Raw genomic sequence first — 19,786 nt, 5'->3', positions numbered from 1 at the left:
GAAGGTTTGGTTACAACACACCCATCTACGGCCTATCACGGCCACACATTGCCTGGAGTTTTTGCATTACGGACTGTAGCACATCAACTCTTTGGAGAGTTTATCAGGAAGCTTCTCAACTGTTTTGTTGTGCAGAGGCACACCCCTTTCTCGCAGGTTTGTTTACAAGTACTTTCGGCTTCTTTAAAAGTTTTTATTAATCATTTCATTCTACAATCCTTATATCTGGGAGCCTTGAAAGATGTCCAGGCCCCTGTGATTTACTTTGTTGCTAGGGGTTTCTGTCCATGCACGCTGATCAATCAGGGTGGAAATACGTCATATTGAAAGGCCTGTATTGATTTTTTTAGCACTTCTTTTTGCAAGAATGACATTTCATGGCAATCTGACTGCATAACCGATGCAAGAATAAAATGGTTCTTTGAGCATTTTGTGTAGCAGTGCCTGCTTTCTCTTTTCCCCCTTAATTATTTATCTTCATTCCGCTAGAACTATCAAACTTCCAGGACATTTTCATGATCTCCTGACTCAGATACTCTGGGTCTGGAAGTCCATTCCATTGCTTAAAATTATTCCCAGGGATGCAAGTATCTGCAACATGACCAAGGTAGGCAACTTGAAGCACATGCCTTTCTAACAAAGGGAATTTGTGCACTAGATACACAAGTTATGTCAGGTTTTGCATTAAAAACAGCTTAAGGCATGACAAATGTCTTACATTTGTTCCCTTAGAGCAGTGGTTCTTAACCTTTTTCTCAACAGTAACTGGCATAAGTCAGCGATAAATGACCCGGACCACCAATTGGGAACAAAGTAATTCATGATCTTTACTGTCTATAATTCAGCACGTCATCTAATACACAAAAAGAGCTCAGTCTCAGAAGGCATCCGTGTGACCGTCTTTCGACGGGCCATATATTTTGATGGGCCATATTATAAAACAGAAGTGTCTGTCTGTCCATCCATCCATCTGTCCATCCCTCCCCGAACTGGCCCCTCCAAACCTTCTGTGGAATGTTAGAGTTAGCAGAATGAGGAAATTAAGTGAGGTTTTCCACCCGTGACATTCACAGATACGCATTTGCAGTTTCACCATTAACATCATTAAAATATTATCCACCTTAGTTATTTTGGTGTCAGCTACAGCAAGTTATTTGCCCAAGTCCTTCACAAAGTGGCTGTCCATGCTTGACGTTCCACTGAAGGTGTCAAAGGAATGTGGAATTTATTGGTGCATTGTTTGGCATTCGCCGTGTTTGGCCAAGTTATTCACGAACCTGCTGTCCATGCCTGACATCCGACTGAACGGTAGGATTAGTGTTAAAAGTACATTGATTTTACACAGTACGACTTCCACAGTTTTGGGGCCCCCACCACCCATTTTTTGTGCAGCTTTTGGGGTCTCTGCACATGTCCTGAAGTGGGTGAGAGTTTTCATAAAATTTCTCAAAAAAAAATTATTGAGATCTTGGCCTCCCACCCATGCGTAGCACAGGTATTTCACTCGTCTCTAATAACTTTTTACAGCAATTGGTTCACGAGTTATCAAGTGACCACTATATTCGTCATGTGTGTGCGTCTGTCTGTGTGTCTGTCTGTCCGCAGCATAACTACCCGATGACATCATCCGATCTTGATGAAACTTGGGTGAGGTTGATATCATGATCTAGTTGTGTCCTGCCTAGAGTGGGCGTATTGCGCACATTGTGGGCGGAGCCACGCCCGAAAAAGATGTCTTTTTAGGGGGTAATCAAGTTCAAGCTACATCTTCTCCGAGGGGTTTGGTGGAATCTGACAGGGGTTTCGATATTTGGTTTAGCCAATGTCATGTGTCTAGCCCCACGGAGCTCGATTTTTAATTTTTTTTTTCATTTTATTTATTTATTTATTTTCATTTCATTTTTCACCGAATTTTCGGTATTGTGTAGCTAACTAACCTCATAACTGATTATACATTATTTTCTATCTCATGTCAAGGTCAGTAATCTTCGTTTTGACATTTCCGGGCCTGGCCTGTCCGGGCCCGTTTCAGTTATAGTTCGTCCTTTGTCATTGAATACCGCTCGCTCGTGAACCATCGTCGTCTCCTGACTTGTATTTTGTTTTGTTTTTAAATTGCCTAGTTCAGTGAATTGCCTAGGTTACCTGCCTCTGAGGTCATCCACCTTCGAGTCACATGAAAAGTCTGATGGAATGACTTGAAAACTCGTCGTACTCATTGCCGGTAAAAACAAAAACACTGGCCCTTGCACTGCCATTTCATGTGCCGTCATGGCACCTAATAACTGATCAAACCCTAGGCTTGGTTGTAGGCTCGGAGTGGGTTCTTCACATCATGTGTAAAAAATACAAGCTGTACATGGAAAGTGTAAGTAGAACCGCTCACCGTATGTTCACGAACATACACAGTATGAAGCTGAACTGTTCCTGATTGCTATACAAGTTGTAGTATTCATGAATATTCATGAAAAATCCATCCAATTAATTCAGATACTACAATTTAATTACTACAATAAACATGTTTTGTTTTGGAGTGAATTACAAAAGGATTGTTGAATAAGTGATGTCACTTTAAGTAGACAAAGCTACAGGTTCCATCTCAAATCACACCAAAATTTATAAAATAAGATGTATTTTACAATCTGAACAAATGTTCCCCCCGCCCCTCCCAACATGTAGCAAATGTGGCCAGCAGATGCTCAAAGTGTACCTGCGAGCACCTAAAATCCCAAAGCTTCTGGGCACCTTGCGTGGAGTGCGCCCCAGACCCCACACCTCGAAGGCTTCATGCTTGCAGAATCTAGGCGAGTGTGCACCCTGTTCCCTTCATTTCTGGACCTCATTTTAAAAAATCCTGGATCCGCCCCTGGAGTAGATCCGCCCCTCATACATATATCCACTTGCTCCATTATATATACAGACTTGGCATTTAATATGGATTTTTTTTTTTTTCTTGACTTGGGTTTACTTTCTGAACTCGGTATATCAATCTGGTAAGTTTCTTTTACGCTTCGGTGATTTCTTTGTTAAAAGAACCATGTCACTGATTGTCTGTCACAGCAAGAAGTCAATAACAGGATTATATCACAGGTGGCGTGACAAAATGTACGGACAGGTACATTTGACGATTGGCTTCACAATCGGGTATATAAGGGTTGTTGCGTTCTGTATTAGTGGAAAACAACTGCTGCACGTCTACAAAAGTTATTGCCGCTTCCCGTGGAGATGGTCCGTCAACTCGACAATGCTGTTTGTCATGGAGTGGTGGCTTTACAAAATTCCGGCATGAAACAGCGTGCTATTGCTCGGCAGTATGGCATCACTCAAGGTCAGGTGTCAAAGATCCTGAAACGAAATGCTCAGAGGGGTGTCCCTACTCCAATACAGAGGTCAGGACTTCCCCGCAGAACCACAAGGAGGGATGATCGCCAGCTGCACCGGTTAGTCCGCAATGGCCGAACCAAGTCAGCTAATCGGCTTAGGGCTGAGTGGCAGCAACTGACAAATGTGCCTGTATCCAGAAGGCTAGTCAACCAATGACTGGTTCAAGCAGACTATCATGCCAGGCGTCCCCTGAGAAAGCCACGTCTGACCAGACAACACTGCCAGCGCCGATTGCAGTGGGCCAGAGAGCACCGTCAATGGCAGCCAGGACACTGGAATCACGTGATCTTCAGTGACAAGTCTAGATTTCTGGTCTCTCGTCAATATGGCCGCGTCCGAGTGCGCAGACAAGTGCATGAAGCCTACAACGAAGATTGTATAGTGCCAATAGTCCAAGCTGGAGGTGGTGGGGTGACTGTTTGGGCTGCTTTTCATGCAGGGGGCAAAACTGACCTGGTTGTTCTGAATGGAAACCTGAACCAGTTCAAGCACAGGGCCATTCTGGAAGAAACATTGCTTCCATTTGTTCGTGCAGCCTTTCGAGGAAACTTTGTCTTCCAAGATGACAATGCACGGCCTCATCGTGCTCGCATGATCCAACACTTTCTTGCTGACGGTGGTGTAGAGCATATGGAGTGGCCTGCCATGTCCCCGGATATGAATCCGATAGAGAACTGGTGGGCAGAATTAACGCGTCAAATCGACAACTTGGACCAGCAGCCTGCCTCTGTGCGTGAATTGCAGCAGGCTATTGTCACTGCATGGCAAGCGATTGCTGTCCAAACCTTGGCAAAATCTCGTGAACAGCATGCCTCAACGTGTACGTGCTCTCCTGAATGCTCATGGGGGTTACACGAAGTACTGAACTGTAATTTTACTGTCCATAATCCCAGTCGTAATTTAACTTTCGTTTTTGTTAAAAAAAATTTTTGGCTAATGTGCAAAATAAAGAGATACTTCTGGAAAACGCACAGAGGTTTAACACAGTACTGTCCGTGAATTGAGTTCGATATCAGTTTCCATCACTTTCAAGGATCAATTTATTTGCTTCGAAATGTCAAATGTGGTTTTTGTTTCTTTTAAAGGTCACATTAACAAAATCTAGAATAATTTCAACATAATTCCAATGAACTTTTGGTTCTAAGTCATCTTGAAAAGTAAGTTCACCCCCACAAAAAAAATATTCCATATTAAATGCCAAGTCTGTACATTCGTCAGGTGTCACTAGCGGGTGAGTGGCAGGAATTTTTGTTTTTCTGCCATTACTCCGCGGAACAGTAGCTTTCCTTCCACGGACCAGCATCGATCCCCAGACTGGCGGTTAAGAATCTGTGCCTTAGAGCACAATTACGGACAATATGCATAAGGCTCAAATTATCTGTTGCAAAATAAAAATCCTGCCACTGTATAACAAACTTCCATTCTTAAGTGCTGTTACCAAGTCAGAATTACGAGCGAGTCAAAAAGATTTCCCCTGGAACAAGTGCAAGTTCTGGGTAGTTTCCAGGTAGTCACACATTTTTCCACCAGTAGGAAAGTTTCCTGATATTGCAGTAGAATTAGCAGTCTTTTTGGCTCCAAAATATTTTCATGGCCGGGGGGTGGGGGGGAGGAATTGACTGTATTTATTATTTTTGTATTTACAAAAAGCTATAATTCAGGACAAGACATATAAATTAGCATCTCTTTTCACAATCTCTAATTTGTGATTCAAAAGCAGAAATGGCTCACCCAAACAGTGAAAATTCTTACCTTGATTAGCCTTCTTGCCACCAGATTTCTTTCCTGTTTTGCGTTTGTCTCTTTCATCCCCAATCATGATGTGGTAGGAGCTCTCCTTTACAAGGGCATCTTCAGCTCCAGGTACAATGTTCCCTCCCTTTTCCTGCCCCAAACCACGGGAATTTCGTGGAACACGTTGCTCCAGTGCAGTCCCAGAGACACCGGAAGCCAATCCTGCGGTTGCTCCACTATCTGTAAATGACCTGCCTTGTCTGCTCGATATTTGGCCACCTTTGTGTGTGGCTGCAGAAACAGTAAATGGCAAAAGTCAAATTCACATCTAGCTCCAACAAAATTGAAAAAAAAACACCTCCCCATTCCCATTTAGCAATGTTTCACTCCGAATACGGTTGCTTTATGCCAGCTAGAGGTGATTCCCTCCTATATTTGCTTAAAGCTGGGTTCCTGGCTAATTGGCAGAAATCAATACTGCAAAATGTTGATTCAAGAATTACTCAAAAGAAGAAGGCAGTAACATGATATTTATAAAACAAATGTTTTCATATAGCCATAAAAAAATGCAGCCATTTCAAAATTATTTATCCTTCCTAAATAACCTTAAGGAAACACAACAAATGAATACCAAGAGGTATTCAAGGAAGTTTTTCTACAATAAGAAAACAAGTATAAATAAACAATATCAAAATGTGCATTTAGAGCAACTCATCCATCCCCTACAATTCTAAAAGTAAAACCGTTCTGTGAATGAGCCAGTATGTAAAAGGTATTGAAGCCACACATTTCCTAATTGTTGTCAAGGATTTTCAGCTAAAATAAATACACATTGAGATTTTTTAAATGGAAATTGCCCCATACAAGGCATAAAGCCAGTCTAGGTAAGGGGCTAAGGGTAGGTTAGAAAAAGATGAGGATGAATAAATTAAAGAAAGAAGAAATAACAAGAAAACACCCAAGACACAGGAAGTAGCAGAAGTCAGATAAAATGTGATTAAACCTCAAAGATGTAGGAAGTAGGAATTGACATTCCTCTTGAAGCTGAGTAGATCGTAGGATAATGGGAAGCACATTACAGGTAGTGAATTCCACAGTGAGTCAGCACAAGGGATAAAACTATCTGCATAGCTTGTCGTTCGACATCTTGGGTCGGCTATAGTGTATGGGTGAGCGGAGATGGCTAACCAAGTCTTGCGTCCAAACACTCGTATGGGAGGAACCAAATTAGAAAGTCTAGCAGAACATTTGCCATGAAAATATCTGTAGAACAAACCAAGAGTGGCAAGTGACCTAAGGTGAGATGAGAGTGGTTGAAGAGTTGAACACATCTCCTCACCAACCAGGTTGACTATGTGTTTCTGGAGCCGATCAAGTAAAGATAAGTGGCAAGTTGGTGCTCCAGCCCAAATGTGGCAACAGTGCTCCATGAGCGAGCGTATAGTTGTCTTATACAGGTACAAAACGGCCTCAGGAGGTAAATACCTCTGCGCTCGATAAAGACAACAAACTCGTTTGGAAGCACTCTTAGCAATACCAGAAATGTACTTATCCCAACAGAGTTTAGTGGAGATGTCCAGACCAAGAAACCGAAGCTCAGATGATTCTGTTAAAGGTTAAAGACTCCATGTGCAAAGAAGGGAAAGACCTGCTTCTAGAGCAAGATATGGCCAACCATTTAGTTTTATTTGCATTGAAGGTTACAAGATTAGCTCAAATTAACATAACATAACTATTGCAATATATCCTTATCACATAAGGATAACGGGCAGACAATGTTTCATCTGATCAGTGCTTAGGAATATATCCGTTTTGTGCTTGGCTATCTACCATAACTGCAAAATATTCCCAGATCCACTTTGCTCACTTTCTAAATAAATAATTGATGGAGTACATTGTGCAGCATACCTCCTGCCAGTTTCAAGTTGTCCTCCGTTGTGAGAGACCCCACAAGTTCATCAACTGGCAGAGAATATTCATGTTTACCTGTCTTTTTCCGTTTCTTTTTATCTCCTGAAAGGGCAGCATCAGAATCTGCATTGGGTATTGTAGAATTTTGAGGCATAGAGGAAGGCAACATATCTGTTTGTCGTGTTGCAGCAGCTCGAGGAGATTTTGACAATGCAGCAATTGTTTGATTGGTAACCTGGTCCTGAGTTGGCTGCTGCCCCAAAACTGCTTGATCAGAATCTTTGCCTTTGGCTGGTTGCTGGTTCGCTCCCTTGCCCTTGGTCGGCTGCTGGACGACTCCCTTGCCTTGGGATGACTGTTGGCCTGCCCCCTTGCCCAGGGACGGCTGCTGGCCCACGCCCTTACCCTGAGACGGCTGCTGGCCCACCCCCTTGCCCTGAGACAACTGCTGACCTGCCCCTTTACCCTGAGAAGGACCCTGGCTTGCCCCCTTGCCATGGGAAGACTCCGGGCCTGCCCCCTTACCCTGGTGAGGCTGCTGGCCCGCACCCTTACCCTGGGAATTCTGCTGACCTGCACCCTTGCCCTGCGGTGGCTGCTGTGCCGCACCCTTGCCCTGCGGTGGCTGCTGTGCCGCACCCTTGCCCTGCGGTGGCTGCTGTGCCGCACCCTTGCCCTGCGGTGGCTGCTGTGCCGCACCCTTGCCCTGCGGTGGCTGCTGTGCCGCACCCTTGCCCTGCGGTGGCTGCTGTGCCGCACCCTTGCCCTGCGGTGGCTGCTGTGCCGCACCCGTGCCCTGCGGTGGCTGCTGTGCCACACCCTTGCCCTGTGATGGCTGCTGTGCAGTACTCTTGCCTTGTAGCAACTGCTGTGCTGCACCCTTACTGTTGGCTGGCTGTTGGCCCGACCCCTTGCCCTGGGCAGGCTGTTGGACCGATCCTTTGTCCTGTGCAGGCTGTTGGCCCGACCCTTTGCCCTGTGCAGGCTGTTGGCCCGACCCTTTGCCCTGTGCAGGCTGTTGGCCCGACCCTTTGCCCTGTGCAGGCTGTTGGCCCGACCCTTTGCCCTGTGCAGGCTGTTGGCCCGACCCTTTGCCCTGTGCAGGCTGTTGGCCCGACCCTTTGCCCTGTGCAGGCTGTTGGCCCGACCCTTTGCCCTGTGCAGGCTGTTGGCCCGACCCTTTGCCCTGTGCAGGCTGTTGGCCCGACCCTTTGCCCTGTGCAGGCTGTTGGCCCGACTCTTTGCCCTGTGCAGGCTGTTGGCCCGACCCTTTGCCCTGTGCAGGCTGTTGGCCCGACCCTTTGCCCTGTGCAGGCTGTTGGCCCGATCCTTTGCCCTGGGCAGGCTGCTGGCCTGACATCTTGCCCTGGGCAGGCTGCTGGCCCAACCCCTTGCCCTGGGCAGGCTGCTGGCCCGACCCTTTGCCCTGGGCAGGCTGCTGGCCCGACCCCTTGCCCTGAGCAGGCTGCTGGCCCGACCCCTTGCCCTGAGCAGGTTGCTGGCCCGAATCTTTGCCCTGGGCAGGCTGCTGGCCCGACGCCTTGCCCTGGGCAGGCTGCTGGCCTGACGCCTTGCCCTGGGCAGGCTGCTGGCCTGACGCCTTGCCCTGGGCAGGCTGCTGGCCTGACGCCTTGCCCTGGGCAGGCTGCTGGCCTGACCCCTTGCCCTGGGCAGGCTGCTGACCCGACCCCTTGCTTTGTGCAGTCTGCTGGCCTGGCCCTTTGACCTGCACTTGGATTTTACCTTGTGCAAGTTGCTGAACTGCGGCCTTATGAGGCATGCCTACCATGGAAACCGTCTTGGAAACTGATCCAGTACTTGGATTGCCTTTGGAACCCGATTTTGAAACCATAGCCTTGGAAGGGATCATTGTTATAGGGGCTAAAGGTAACATTGACAAATCTCCAACCGATTCAGGAATGATCATATCACTCACTGGCTCAAAGTCAAAATTTAGCTTTGTCCCATGAAGCTGGCCATTTTGCCTCTCATTTCGCTTGCCCTTCTTCTTGTTGGTCTTGTCATGTCCCTTGTCTTTACGTTTCCGTTCCATAAGATGTGGAAGGATGCGCTCTTCCTTCTGCCGCTTGGTTGCCATTGCCTCTTCAAAGGTCGTTTCCTTCAAGGTAAAAGTGGATACCACAAAGATCCCCAGAGCTGAGAACACCATGAAAACACCAAACATAGCAATTCCAAGGAACTGTGGGTCAGAGAAGTCCATCTCCGAGAAGAATCACTCCCAAGAATAACTGTTGAGACAGACACATCAAAAACACACATTAAGTAATCAACCTTTAAGTGAATCTGCAGACACAGCAAGTTGCACTGTCATTACTAGCAAAGAGCTTTACAGATGAGTTAATGTCCACACATTTGAAATTTATGACGTATTTTATTATGACTTGTAATACCAGCTTCTATCTGGTGGCATTATGTGATACACATTTAAATAGAGAGAAGTGGCACCCTCCTCTCATCCCGAATTACAGGTGCTGTAGTTTTTTGTTTTTTTTACTGCCCAAGACCAACATCCTGAGTACAACCACCAGTGTTCAACGCATTACATTCAGTTATCATCTTTTTATTTTATATGAAGCACACGGCTACTGGTTGCAACATTTGCTGGGGGTGCGAGTTTTGCCAATGATGTAGGCTGTTGGCCTGTAGAGTAGAGTAGGAATTTGGAATTTGGCCAGGATTCTGTCGATAGCTTGCCTACTCTTCACAAAGGACACTTTGGGATCTTTAACGTCCCTTAACAAAAGTATGCAGATGGGCCACCCAGTTTAACATCCATCTGAGGGACGACACATGCATTGATGCCCCCAACCTGCTTGCAAAATGTAAGGATGACAGCTTATAGATGGGCCAAGATTGAAATGCAGGCTAGACAGTTCAGAGGTGAGTATGCAGATATCTAGGCAATCTCGTAATGTTTCCACTTCCGGGAGTATTAATGTTTTTTTTAACCACATAAAAGATTCCCATGCACACCCTGGATACAACCACCAGGACTCATTAATAACATGGGTCATCCTGCCATTCCTGGTCTAATATGTTGTGCCAATCCACACTATATGGTTCACTCTCGATACCTCAAAGCACACTCGAGGCACAAAAGGCAGAGCCAATGCTGCTGCTGTTTAACATTTCCATCTTACGTTTAGGCTGCATGGCATTTCAAGCAAACATGTTAGTTAAAATGTTCTTTGGGTAAAAGTTTTTTGGTTCGTCAAAATGGCTTAAATGGTGTTGTGTTGTGGTTAGTTAAAATTTTTGGATTGGAAAATTGACAGTATGCACAGGTACTGTTTTTCAAGATAAATATGTTTGGGTTAAACCAGTACTATTTGCATATTTTGCTGAATCCCCTCTGCTTGGGTTTTAAATCACTTTGAAATAAAATTCCAATGCAGCCAAAGTGAGAGAGGACGTCACAGGTGGTAAAAATAACATATAGCTAGTTTAGTAGGTTTTGCTTAGCAACTGCATTTAGATTTTTGATTTCTTGCATTTAGATGACGTGTATGGTTGTCAAGGCCTGCGTGTTGAGGAATGTTTAAGTATAATGGGCGAGAAGGAAGTCTCTTTTTTCCCCCTTGTGAAGAAAATATGCTCAAATAAGAGACTTAATAACAAAGAATGGCATGAAAGGTGAGATGGTCGAGGGCAGGTGGGTTGGGTGGGGTTTTAGGGGGAATTGGGGTTACCTTTTTGGGCTCAGGGTAGCAATAGGCTCACATGAAACAGATACATTTGCATTTTGTTGCCGGTTTATCGTAACACCAGTTTTAACTCATCAAAATGCACTCTAGTAGAATGGATGAAGTGTTTAAATGGCCAGTCTGTTGTTACCATTTGAACCCATAGCTACTGTTGCCAATATCCTAGGTTCAGTTACCACAATATGTTTTTATCCAATGTCTGCTCATGGCTTTATACTTGAGGTCAAAGTATATCAACTGAGAAGACAACAGATATCAACTCTTCTTCTATTCAACATTTAAATGACTTCTCTACTCCTTCCCGTCATCTTATCAATGTTGATCGTTCCTATCCGTAATCTTTCTACCCCCGCGCTTCATCGACATCACATTCATTAACTCTAACAATTTATCAACCGAAATTGACCGACGGAGAAGTTGGTGGAAGGAGGGGGGGGGTGGGGGAAGGGAGGGGAGAGGGAGTGGGGCAGAAAAAATGAGGGCAGACATCACCATGGTGTTGGCTTTCAGGCATTCAGGCAAATAAAACCAGATAATTGGCTTTCAGGCATCAATCGGGTCTTGTGCTTATACACTGCCTGGGTTTTTTGAGTAATGTGTATTGTGTGGAGATCGGATGTCGAGATTGTCATGATTTGTTGTCAGTAACGCAAATTTAATCATTATAGTGCTCACATTATAGTGCGATGAAGCTGATTCTGGGGGGTTTTCACTCGCTCACCGCAGGCAGGTTGGTCGTATTTCTGTCTTCTACCGACTCCTCTCTGGCCTTGCACCCCCTGCTCTGTCCCCCAAATATTCATGAAAGCTGCACAAGATCTGCCAGCAATCCTCTTCTGGTGAAACTGCCAAAATCAAGACTCTCTGCTCACCTTCACTCTTTTTTCCCCACCTCTGGTACAAACTCCCTCACTCTCTTCAATCCCTCTACTCCCTCCAGGTCTTTAAAACAGCTGTTCACCACCATCTCTTATCTTCCCCCATCCAAAACCTTGATCTTTTCTACCCCTGTTAATCCACCCCAAATTCCCCTTTTTCAAATTTTGTTTTCTTTCCTGAAAGTCCTAGTAATGTCCATTTGTTTTATCCTGTGTACCCAGCCCCAGCCCTCCACCTTCCACAGATCTCCCGATGTCTCTGCTTTTTACTGGTGTTGTGCTTCCCTCTCTCTCCCCCTCTTGTCTCCCACTCCCTTTATGATATGTTTCATGTGTGTTTCTGTTTGTGGTTGTTTTTATGCGTTTTATGTGTCAGTTCTTACACGAGCCTCGACTTTGTATACAAAAAAAAAAAGTTAAGTTCTGTTTGTTGCATTACTAATAGCCATCAAGCAGTGTAGTAGTATAAAAGCAATCACTTTTTCGTTTAATAATGATTTTTTTTGAAAGCAAGCACTTTTGTTATCATTGTAGCAAGAAAAGGGCAGGGGTATCTTATCTATGCCTAGCCCTGGGGGTCCCTGGAATATTTTATTGGACACAGGGGGGCCACGGAGGTAAAAAGGTTGAGAAACCCTTAATTATACCATCAGGATACTAGAGCGGCACTCAGTGGAGAGCATACCTCCGCCAGATGAACAGTTTACGTTTTGTATCACAGAGTAGACCAGAAAATCACAATACAGAATCACATTTAATCAAAATCATCCGTCCACAACTTTTTGAGATATCCTGCTTTGTATAGTTTTGGGTCCTATCTCCCAATGGTGAAGAATCACTTTAAAAGTTATACTCACTAGGATCCAAATCTTCACCAAAATTGAATAGATTCTTCCTTGTGACACATACAACCTGTCCACCAAGTTTTGTCCAAATCCATCCATAACCTTTTGAGATATCCTGCTATACATCGTTATTGGCCACATCACTCAATGGTGAAGAATCTCTTTAAAAAAAAAAAAAAAAATTCTCATATCCGATTCCATATTCAGATCTTCCCCAAAATTTAATAGATTCTTCCTTGTAAGACATCCAACTTTTTGACTTTTTAACTTTTTGGGATGTCCTGCTACATATCGTTTTTGGCCCTATCTCCCAATGGTGAAGAATCACTTTAAAAATTCTAGTAGCCGGATCCGAATCGGGATCTTCACCAAAATCTAATTATTTCGTCCTCGTCACATACATCTCTGCCAAATTTAGTCAGAATCCGTCCACAACTTTTTCTTTTGAAAAGAACATCTCGATCACATTGTGAGAGCGAGGTTAGCTATTGACAGTTTATTGTGGTGTTTGTGTGAGGAGTTTTAAACTTTATCAAGCACATCACCAGACCCACCTCGACTTATAAGGAGCAGTGTAAATAAATCAATCATATTAGAATCTTTCTGGACATCAAACCAAAGGACAATGAAAAACAAATTAGTCTTTCAAAAAATAATTTTTAAATCATGTCTGAATATATTTTTTAAATTCCCTAACATCGTGGATAAACATTAACTGGATCCTTATCTCATATTGATGAGTACAAGGTTTACTAAAGCAGCAGCCAAATTATTCTGGGAATACAGGATACTCACCCGGGAAGTCCTGACAGGTATTTGTACTTTCAAAAATATCTTCACCTGATCAACCCTAAAGCCAAAGGTTCGTCAGTGCACACCATGTGATTGAATAATCTAAATGATTAATCCATCTGTGGCCATTAAACCATATAATGCCAACTATTACACCAAAAGGGCCAGAATGTGTAATGTTTACTCAACACGTTCCTTATTCTGCACTAACTGAGCCCCTATTGCTTATGCCTTACATTCAATTACCCCCCTCAGTTCAATATATCAGTAACCATTCTGATAGTGTACGAGTTTAGGGGCCGTATTGATAGTGTTCGAGTTGTTTTGGGGCCGTATTGATAGTGTACGAGTTGTTTTGGGGCCGTATTGATAGTGTACGAGTTGTTTTGGGGCCGTATTGATAGTGTACGAGTTGTTTTGGGGCCGTATTGATAGTGTTCGAGTTGTTTTGGGGCTGTATTGATAGTGTTCGAGTTGTTTAGGGGGTGTATTGATAGTGTTCGAGTTGTTTTGGGGCTGTATTGATAGTGTTCGAGTTGTTTTGGGGCCGTATTGATAGTGTTCGAGTTGTTTTGGGGCCGTATTGATAGTGTTCGAGTTGTTTTGGGGCTGTATTGATAGTGTTCGAGTTGTTTTGGGGCTGTATTGATAGTGTTCGAGTTGTTTTGGGGCTGTATTGATAGTGTTCGAGTTGTTTTGGGGCCGTATTGATAGTGTTCGAGTTGTTTTGGGGCTGTATTGATAGTGTACGAGTTGTTTTGGGGCCGTATTGATAGTGTTCGAGTTGTTTAGGGGCTGTATTGATAGTGTACGAGTTGTTTTGGGGCCGTATTGATAGTGTTCGAGTTGTTTAGGGGCTGTATTGATAGTGTACAAGTTGTTTTGGGGCCGTATTGATAGTGTTCGAGTTGTTTAGGGGCTGTATTGATAGCGTACGAGTTGTTTAGGGGCTGTATTGATGGTGTTCGAGTTGTTTTGGGGCTGTATTGATAGTGTACGAGTTGTTTTGGGGCCGTATTGATAGTGTTCGAGTTGTTTTGGGGCTGTATTGATAGTGTTCGAGTTGTTTTGGGGCTGTATTGATAGTGTTCGAGTTGTTTTGGGGCCGTATTGATAGTGCACCAGTTTTGGGGCTGTATTGATAGTGCACCAGTTTTGGGGCCGTATTGATAGTGTTCGAGTTGTTTTGGGGCCGTATTGATAGTGTTCGAGTTGTTTTGGGGCTGTATTGATAGTGTACGAGTTGTTTTGGGGCCGTATTGATAGTGTACAAGTTTTGGGGCCGTATTGATAGTGTACGAGTTGTTTTGGGGCCGTATTGATAGTGTTCGAGTTGTTTTGGGGCTGTATTGATAGTGTACGAGTTTTGGGGCCGTATTGATAGTGTTCGAGTTGTTTAGGGGCTGTATTGATAGTGTACAAGTTTTGGGGCCGTATTGATAGTGTACGAGTTGTTTTGGGGCCGTATTGATAGTGTTCGAGTTGTTTTGGGGCTGTATTGATAGTGTACGAGTTTTGGAGCCGTATTGATAGTGTTCGAGTTGTTTAGGGGCTGTATTGATAGTGTACGAGTTTTGGGGCCGTATTGATAGTGTACGAGTTGTTTTGGGGCCGTATTGATAGTGTTCGAGTTGTTTTGAGGCTGTATTGATAGTGTTCGAGTTGTTTAGGGGCTGTATTGATAGTGTACGAGTTTTGGGGCCGTATTGATAGTGTACGAGTTGTTTTGGGGCCGTATTGATAGTGTACGAGTTATGGGGCTCATATTGATAGTGTACGGGTTTTGGGGCCGTAATTTCATTATATGAGTTTGGTTGCTGGAGGAGTTCAGTAGAGGAGATCAGTTTGCACCACCATCTCTTATCTTCCCCCATCCAAAACCTTGATCTTTTCTACCCCTGTTAAAACACCACCCCAAATCCACCTCTTTTAATCTCCAACTTCTTTCCTGAAATTTCTAGTAGTGTTCATTTGTTTAATACCGTGTACCCCTAACTCCCTCCCCTCCCCCCCCCCCCCCCCAGCCCTCTCACCTCCACAGATCTGCCGACGTCCCTATTCTCCACTGTTGTTGTGCTTTCCTCCCTCTCCACCTCTTGTTTCCCGCTCCTTTAATTGTATGTTTGTATGCGTCCGTGCATGTTTTCATGCTTAATGTGTTAGCTCTTACACAAGCCTCGACTCTGTATACAAAAAAAAAACAAAGAAAAAAACTGTGTTGACAATGTACAGCTTGGTTTGTTTTTTGTTTTAAATTATTCTTCCCTGAAAATTGACAGAAATTATTGCAAGAAAATAAAAATTAACTTCACAATGGCAAGAACTTGGAAGACAATCAGGACATTGCGTGTAAACCAAAGGCTCAAGCACTGGTAAAACAAGCCCAGTAGCTTGCATTGCATTACATGCCGAGTGCATACACGTAGGCAATGAGTTATTTTCCTGGATGAAAGCTTGCGTACACCAACATGGCAATCGGAGAACGAAAGAGTTCATTTCATGCAGAGCATATTAAGAGCAAGACAAGTTTGATTTAAAAATATATTTTTTCCAAGTTGGAAGTGGGAGGCAAGGGGAATGAGAGTGTGGGGGGGGGGGGGGGGCTCAATAAGGTTTCAACTGAACACAAACACAGAAAAAAGGGTTATCCAAGTGTAAATTGTATAAATATGTATAGCAAAGAACTACTTCCTCGGTACATAATAATATCACTAATATCAGGCTATATTAGTGAGGGGCGTATTCATAAGACCTCGGGCATACACTGGCTATGGGGGAGTACGGGTGGTATGGGTAGCTGGGGCACTCACCGGGGACAGGATGAAGGTGGGGGGGGGGGGCTATCACGCACAGGGTGTGGAAAGTGTGGGGGGTGAGGTGGGGGGGAGGATTCACTCCCCTGGACAGGAAAGGTGCTCTTCACTGCTGGAGGACAGGGGGTAGGGGTTCAAGGACCAGGGATGGGGGAGGGTTCAAACATCAGGGTCAGAGGATAATGAGGGGTCACGCACCGGGGAAGGAGGAACTGGGGTCAAGCACCGTGGACGGAGAGAGCGTCACACACCAGGGATGGAAGAGGAGGGGGTCACACACCGGGCAGGGAGGGAAGGGGGGGGGATCACGCACCGGGGAAAAGGGGGGTGAGTGGTCTCGCACCTGAGACAAGAGAGGGGGGATAGGAGGGAGGAGAACAGTTGGACATGAGGGAGTAGAAGCCTTGGACGTGAAGGAGAAGAGCTGGGACGCGCCTGCAGGAGAAGAGCTGGGACGCGCCTGCAGGAGAAGAGCTGGGACGCGCCTGCAGGAGAAGAGCTGGGACGCGCCTGCAGGAGAAGAGCTGGGACGCGCCTGCAGGAGAAGAGCTGGGACGCGCCTGCAGGAGAAGAGCTGGGACGCGCCTGCAGGAGAAGAGCTGGGACGCGCCTGCAGGAGAAGAGCTGGGACACGCCCGCAGGAGAAGAGCTGGGACACGCCCGCAGGAGAAGAGCTGGGACACGCCCGCAGGAGAAGAGCTGGGACACGCCCGCAGGAGAAGAGCTGGGACACGCCCGCAGGAGAAGAGCTGGGACACGCCCGCAGGAGAAGAGCTGGGACACGCCCGCCGGAGAAGAGCTGGGACACGCCCGTCGGAGAAGAGCTGGGACACGCCCGTCGGAGAAGAGCTGGGACACGCCCGTCGGAGAAGAGCTGGGACACGCCCGTCGGAGAAGAGCTGGGACACGCCCGTCGGAGAAGAGCTGGGACACGCCTGTCGGAGAAGAGCTGGGACACGCCCGTCGGAGAAGAGCTGGGACACACCTGTAGGAGAAGAGCTGGGACACGCCTGTAGGAGAAGAGCTGGGACACACCTGTAGGAGAAGAGCTGGGACACGCGGGATCAAAAGAACTGGGACACGCGGGATCAGAAGAACTGGGACACGCGGGATCAGAAGAACTGGGACACGCGGGATCAGAAGAACTGGGACACGCGGGATCAGAAGAACTGGGACACGCGGGATCAGAAGAACTGGGACACGCGGGATCAGAAGAACTGGGACACGCGGGATCAGAAGAACCGGGAGATTCGGGAGGAAAAGAGTCGGGACATGCAGAATCAGAAGAACCGGGACATGCAGAATCAGAAGAACCGGGACATGCAGAATCAGAAGAACCGGGACATGCAGAATCAGAAGAACCGGGACATGCAGAATCAGAAGAACCGGGACATGCGGAATCAGAAGAACCCAGACATGCGGAATCAGAAGAACCGGGACATGCGGAATCAGAAGAACCGGGACATGCGGAATCAGAAGAACCAGGACATGCGGAATCAGAAGAACCGGGACAAGCGGGATCAGAAGAACCGGGACATGCGGAATCAGCAGAACCGGGACATGCGGAATCAGAAGAACCGGGACATGCGGAATCAGAAGAACCGGGACAATGGGACATTCTGAATCAGAAGAACCGGGACATGCGGAATCAGAAGAACCGGGACATGCGGAATCAGAAGAACCGGGACATGCGGAATCAGAAGAACCGGGACATGCGGAATCAGAAGAACCGGGACATGCGGGATTAGAAGACCCGGGACAAGCGGGATCAGAAGAACCGAGACAAGCGGGATCAGAAGAACCGGGACAAGCGGGATCAGAAGAACCGGGACAAGCGGGATCAGAAGAACCAGGATGGAGAGGATGTGCACCACAGATGGAGAGGCGGAAAGTTGGGATGCGCTGCTGGAACGAGGAGTCGGATGAATGGGAAGGGGTCGTGGGGGTGGGAGGAGGGGAGAGGTTGCTGGAAGAATCAAGGGGGAGAGAGAGAGGCACACGTAGCTGAGGGCCCGCTAGGCTCCCAGGGATCAATGTCCGCTCCTAACAGTCCCATTTTGCTCTCAGTCACGTAACTGAGATTTCCTTTTGGGATTTGTCCCACAAGCACAAGTGACAGAACACCGGAATACCCAACGTACAATTAATGAATATAATAACGAGTTAAAATACCTCCGCAGTACTATCAGTCGTGGTACGAGTCGAGGAAACAGGATTCAGTGGGACAAGCACGAACTTAGTCCAAAACGAGGATCAGGATGGACATCGACTTCGACCGAATCAGTCAGTCGGGGTACAAAGGGAATATCGCGGCACTCACTGAAGTAACAGAAGAATCTGCGTGCGCCGTACGTGGTGCCGTGGGAGATCCACAAAGAGACACGCAGCCTGGAGAAGGACAGAAAAACGACAGTGCGACAGGAACCCGGCGATCAGCGACTGTCAACCCCCTAGCCCCGCCCCCAACACGCTGCCACGTCCCCAGCAACTGATCCTCTGCCATTGGTCAGTTTTCCATCGACGGCTGGAGACCACTTTTATTCGACGTAACGACGTAGCTTCGCCGCTGTCAAAGCCTTTGTAGCTTTAGAGGGCAATTTTATTTCGTGACATTTCGAGTTTGACGGAAATAATGGCATCATGCACGTTGACATCATGAAACCATTCTGCCGATTTTTGTCGGTGACGAAACACGCAATGGCCCGTTTTATCGAATGAACTGCAAGCCACGTCATTACGTCAGATACGTTCGTACGTTCACTGACACGTTGCATCTCTTTTACTCAGCATCGTTATTTACCCACATGATTGTTTTACCTACGTGTGCATTTTTTAGCTTTCACCACAGATTCTTGACCTTTTTTTTTTTAACTGAAATTCCTTTGCCGGTGACAGTTTTCCTCATAACTTCAACACATCGTGAACACAGCACTGGTGATTCAGAAGGAATATAAAGTTTAAACTGTTTAATCGGCATTCCAACTTTATCAAGAAACGACATGTATTTTTATAATATATACGTGTGTAGAAATATGCTGTAGCCTATGTAGATTCCTACACACGTATTTAATATAAAAATACATATTGTCGTGTCTTGATAAAGTTGGAATGTGTGTATATACACTGCATGACCAAAAGTATGTGGACACCCGAACATCGAACATCTCATTCCAAAATCATGGGCATGAATGTGGAGTTGGTCTCCCCTTTACTGCTAAAACAGCCTCCACTCTTCTGGGAAGGCTTTCCACTAGATGTTGGAACATTGCTGCGGGAATTTGCTTCCATTCAGCCAGAAGAACATCAGTGAGGTCGGGCACTGATGTTGGGTGATTAGGCCTGGCTTGCAGTTGGCGTTCCAATTCATCCCAAAGGTGTTTGATGGGGTTGAGGTTGAGGTCAGGTTGATGGTCAGGTTTGTGCAGGCCAGTCAAGTTCTTCCACACCGTTCTCGACTAACCATTTCTATATGGACTTCGCTTTGTGCACGGGGGCACTGTCATGCTGAAACAGGATAGGGCCTTCCCCAAACTGTTGCCACAATGTTGGAAGCACACAATCATCGAGAATGTCATTGCATGCTGTAGCGTTAACATTTCCCTTCGCTGGAACTAAGGGGCCTAGAAAACCATGAAACCATGAAACAGAACCATGAAAAACAGCCCCAGACCATTATTCCTCCTCCACCAAACTTTACAGTTGGC

General features: G+C 46.0%; 1 protein-coding gene across 4 annotated transcripts in view; it reads right to left on the bottom strand.

Annotated features, from left to right (window-relative positions):
- RRBP1 (ribosome binding protein 1) overlaps positions 1–18,546 on the bottom strand; it is a 128,851-nt gene extending 110,305 nt beyond the window's left edge. For 2 of the 4 annotated variants that reach the window (XM_068128833.2, XM_068128835.2), the window contains exons 1-3: positions 18,403–18,546; positions 7,027–9,278; positions 5,137–5,409 (exon numbers count right to left, since the gene is read on the bottom strand). In XM_068128833.2, the coding sequence (XP_067984934.2) occupies positions 5,137–5,409; positions 7,027–9,250 (2,497 nt within the window). In that variant the 5' untranslated portion in view covers positions 9,251–9,278; positions 18,403–18,546. Of the gene's footprint in view, positions 1–5,136; positions 5,410–7,026; positions 9,279–18,254 lie in introns of all 4 variants that reach the window. The other 2 variants (XM_068128834.2, XM_078784521.1) reach the window with 1 other exon arrangement.
- Positions 18,547–19,786: the final 1,240 nt, after the last annotated feature.

Source organism: Myxine glutinosa, chromosome 9 (genome assembly GCF_964187855.1).
Source record: "Myxine glutinosa chromosome 9, kmMyxGlut1.1, whole genome shotgun sequence".
NCBI classification, from domain to species: Eukaryota; Metazoa; Chordata; class Myxini; order Myxiniformes; family Myxinidae; genus Myxine; species Myxine glutinosa.
Note: the sequence above shows the minus strand (reverse complement) of the source record. Positions and strands in the feature narration are given on the sequence as shown.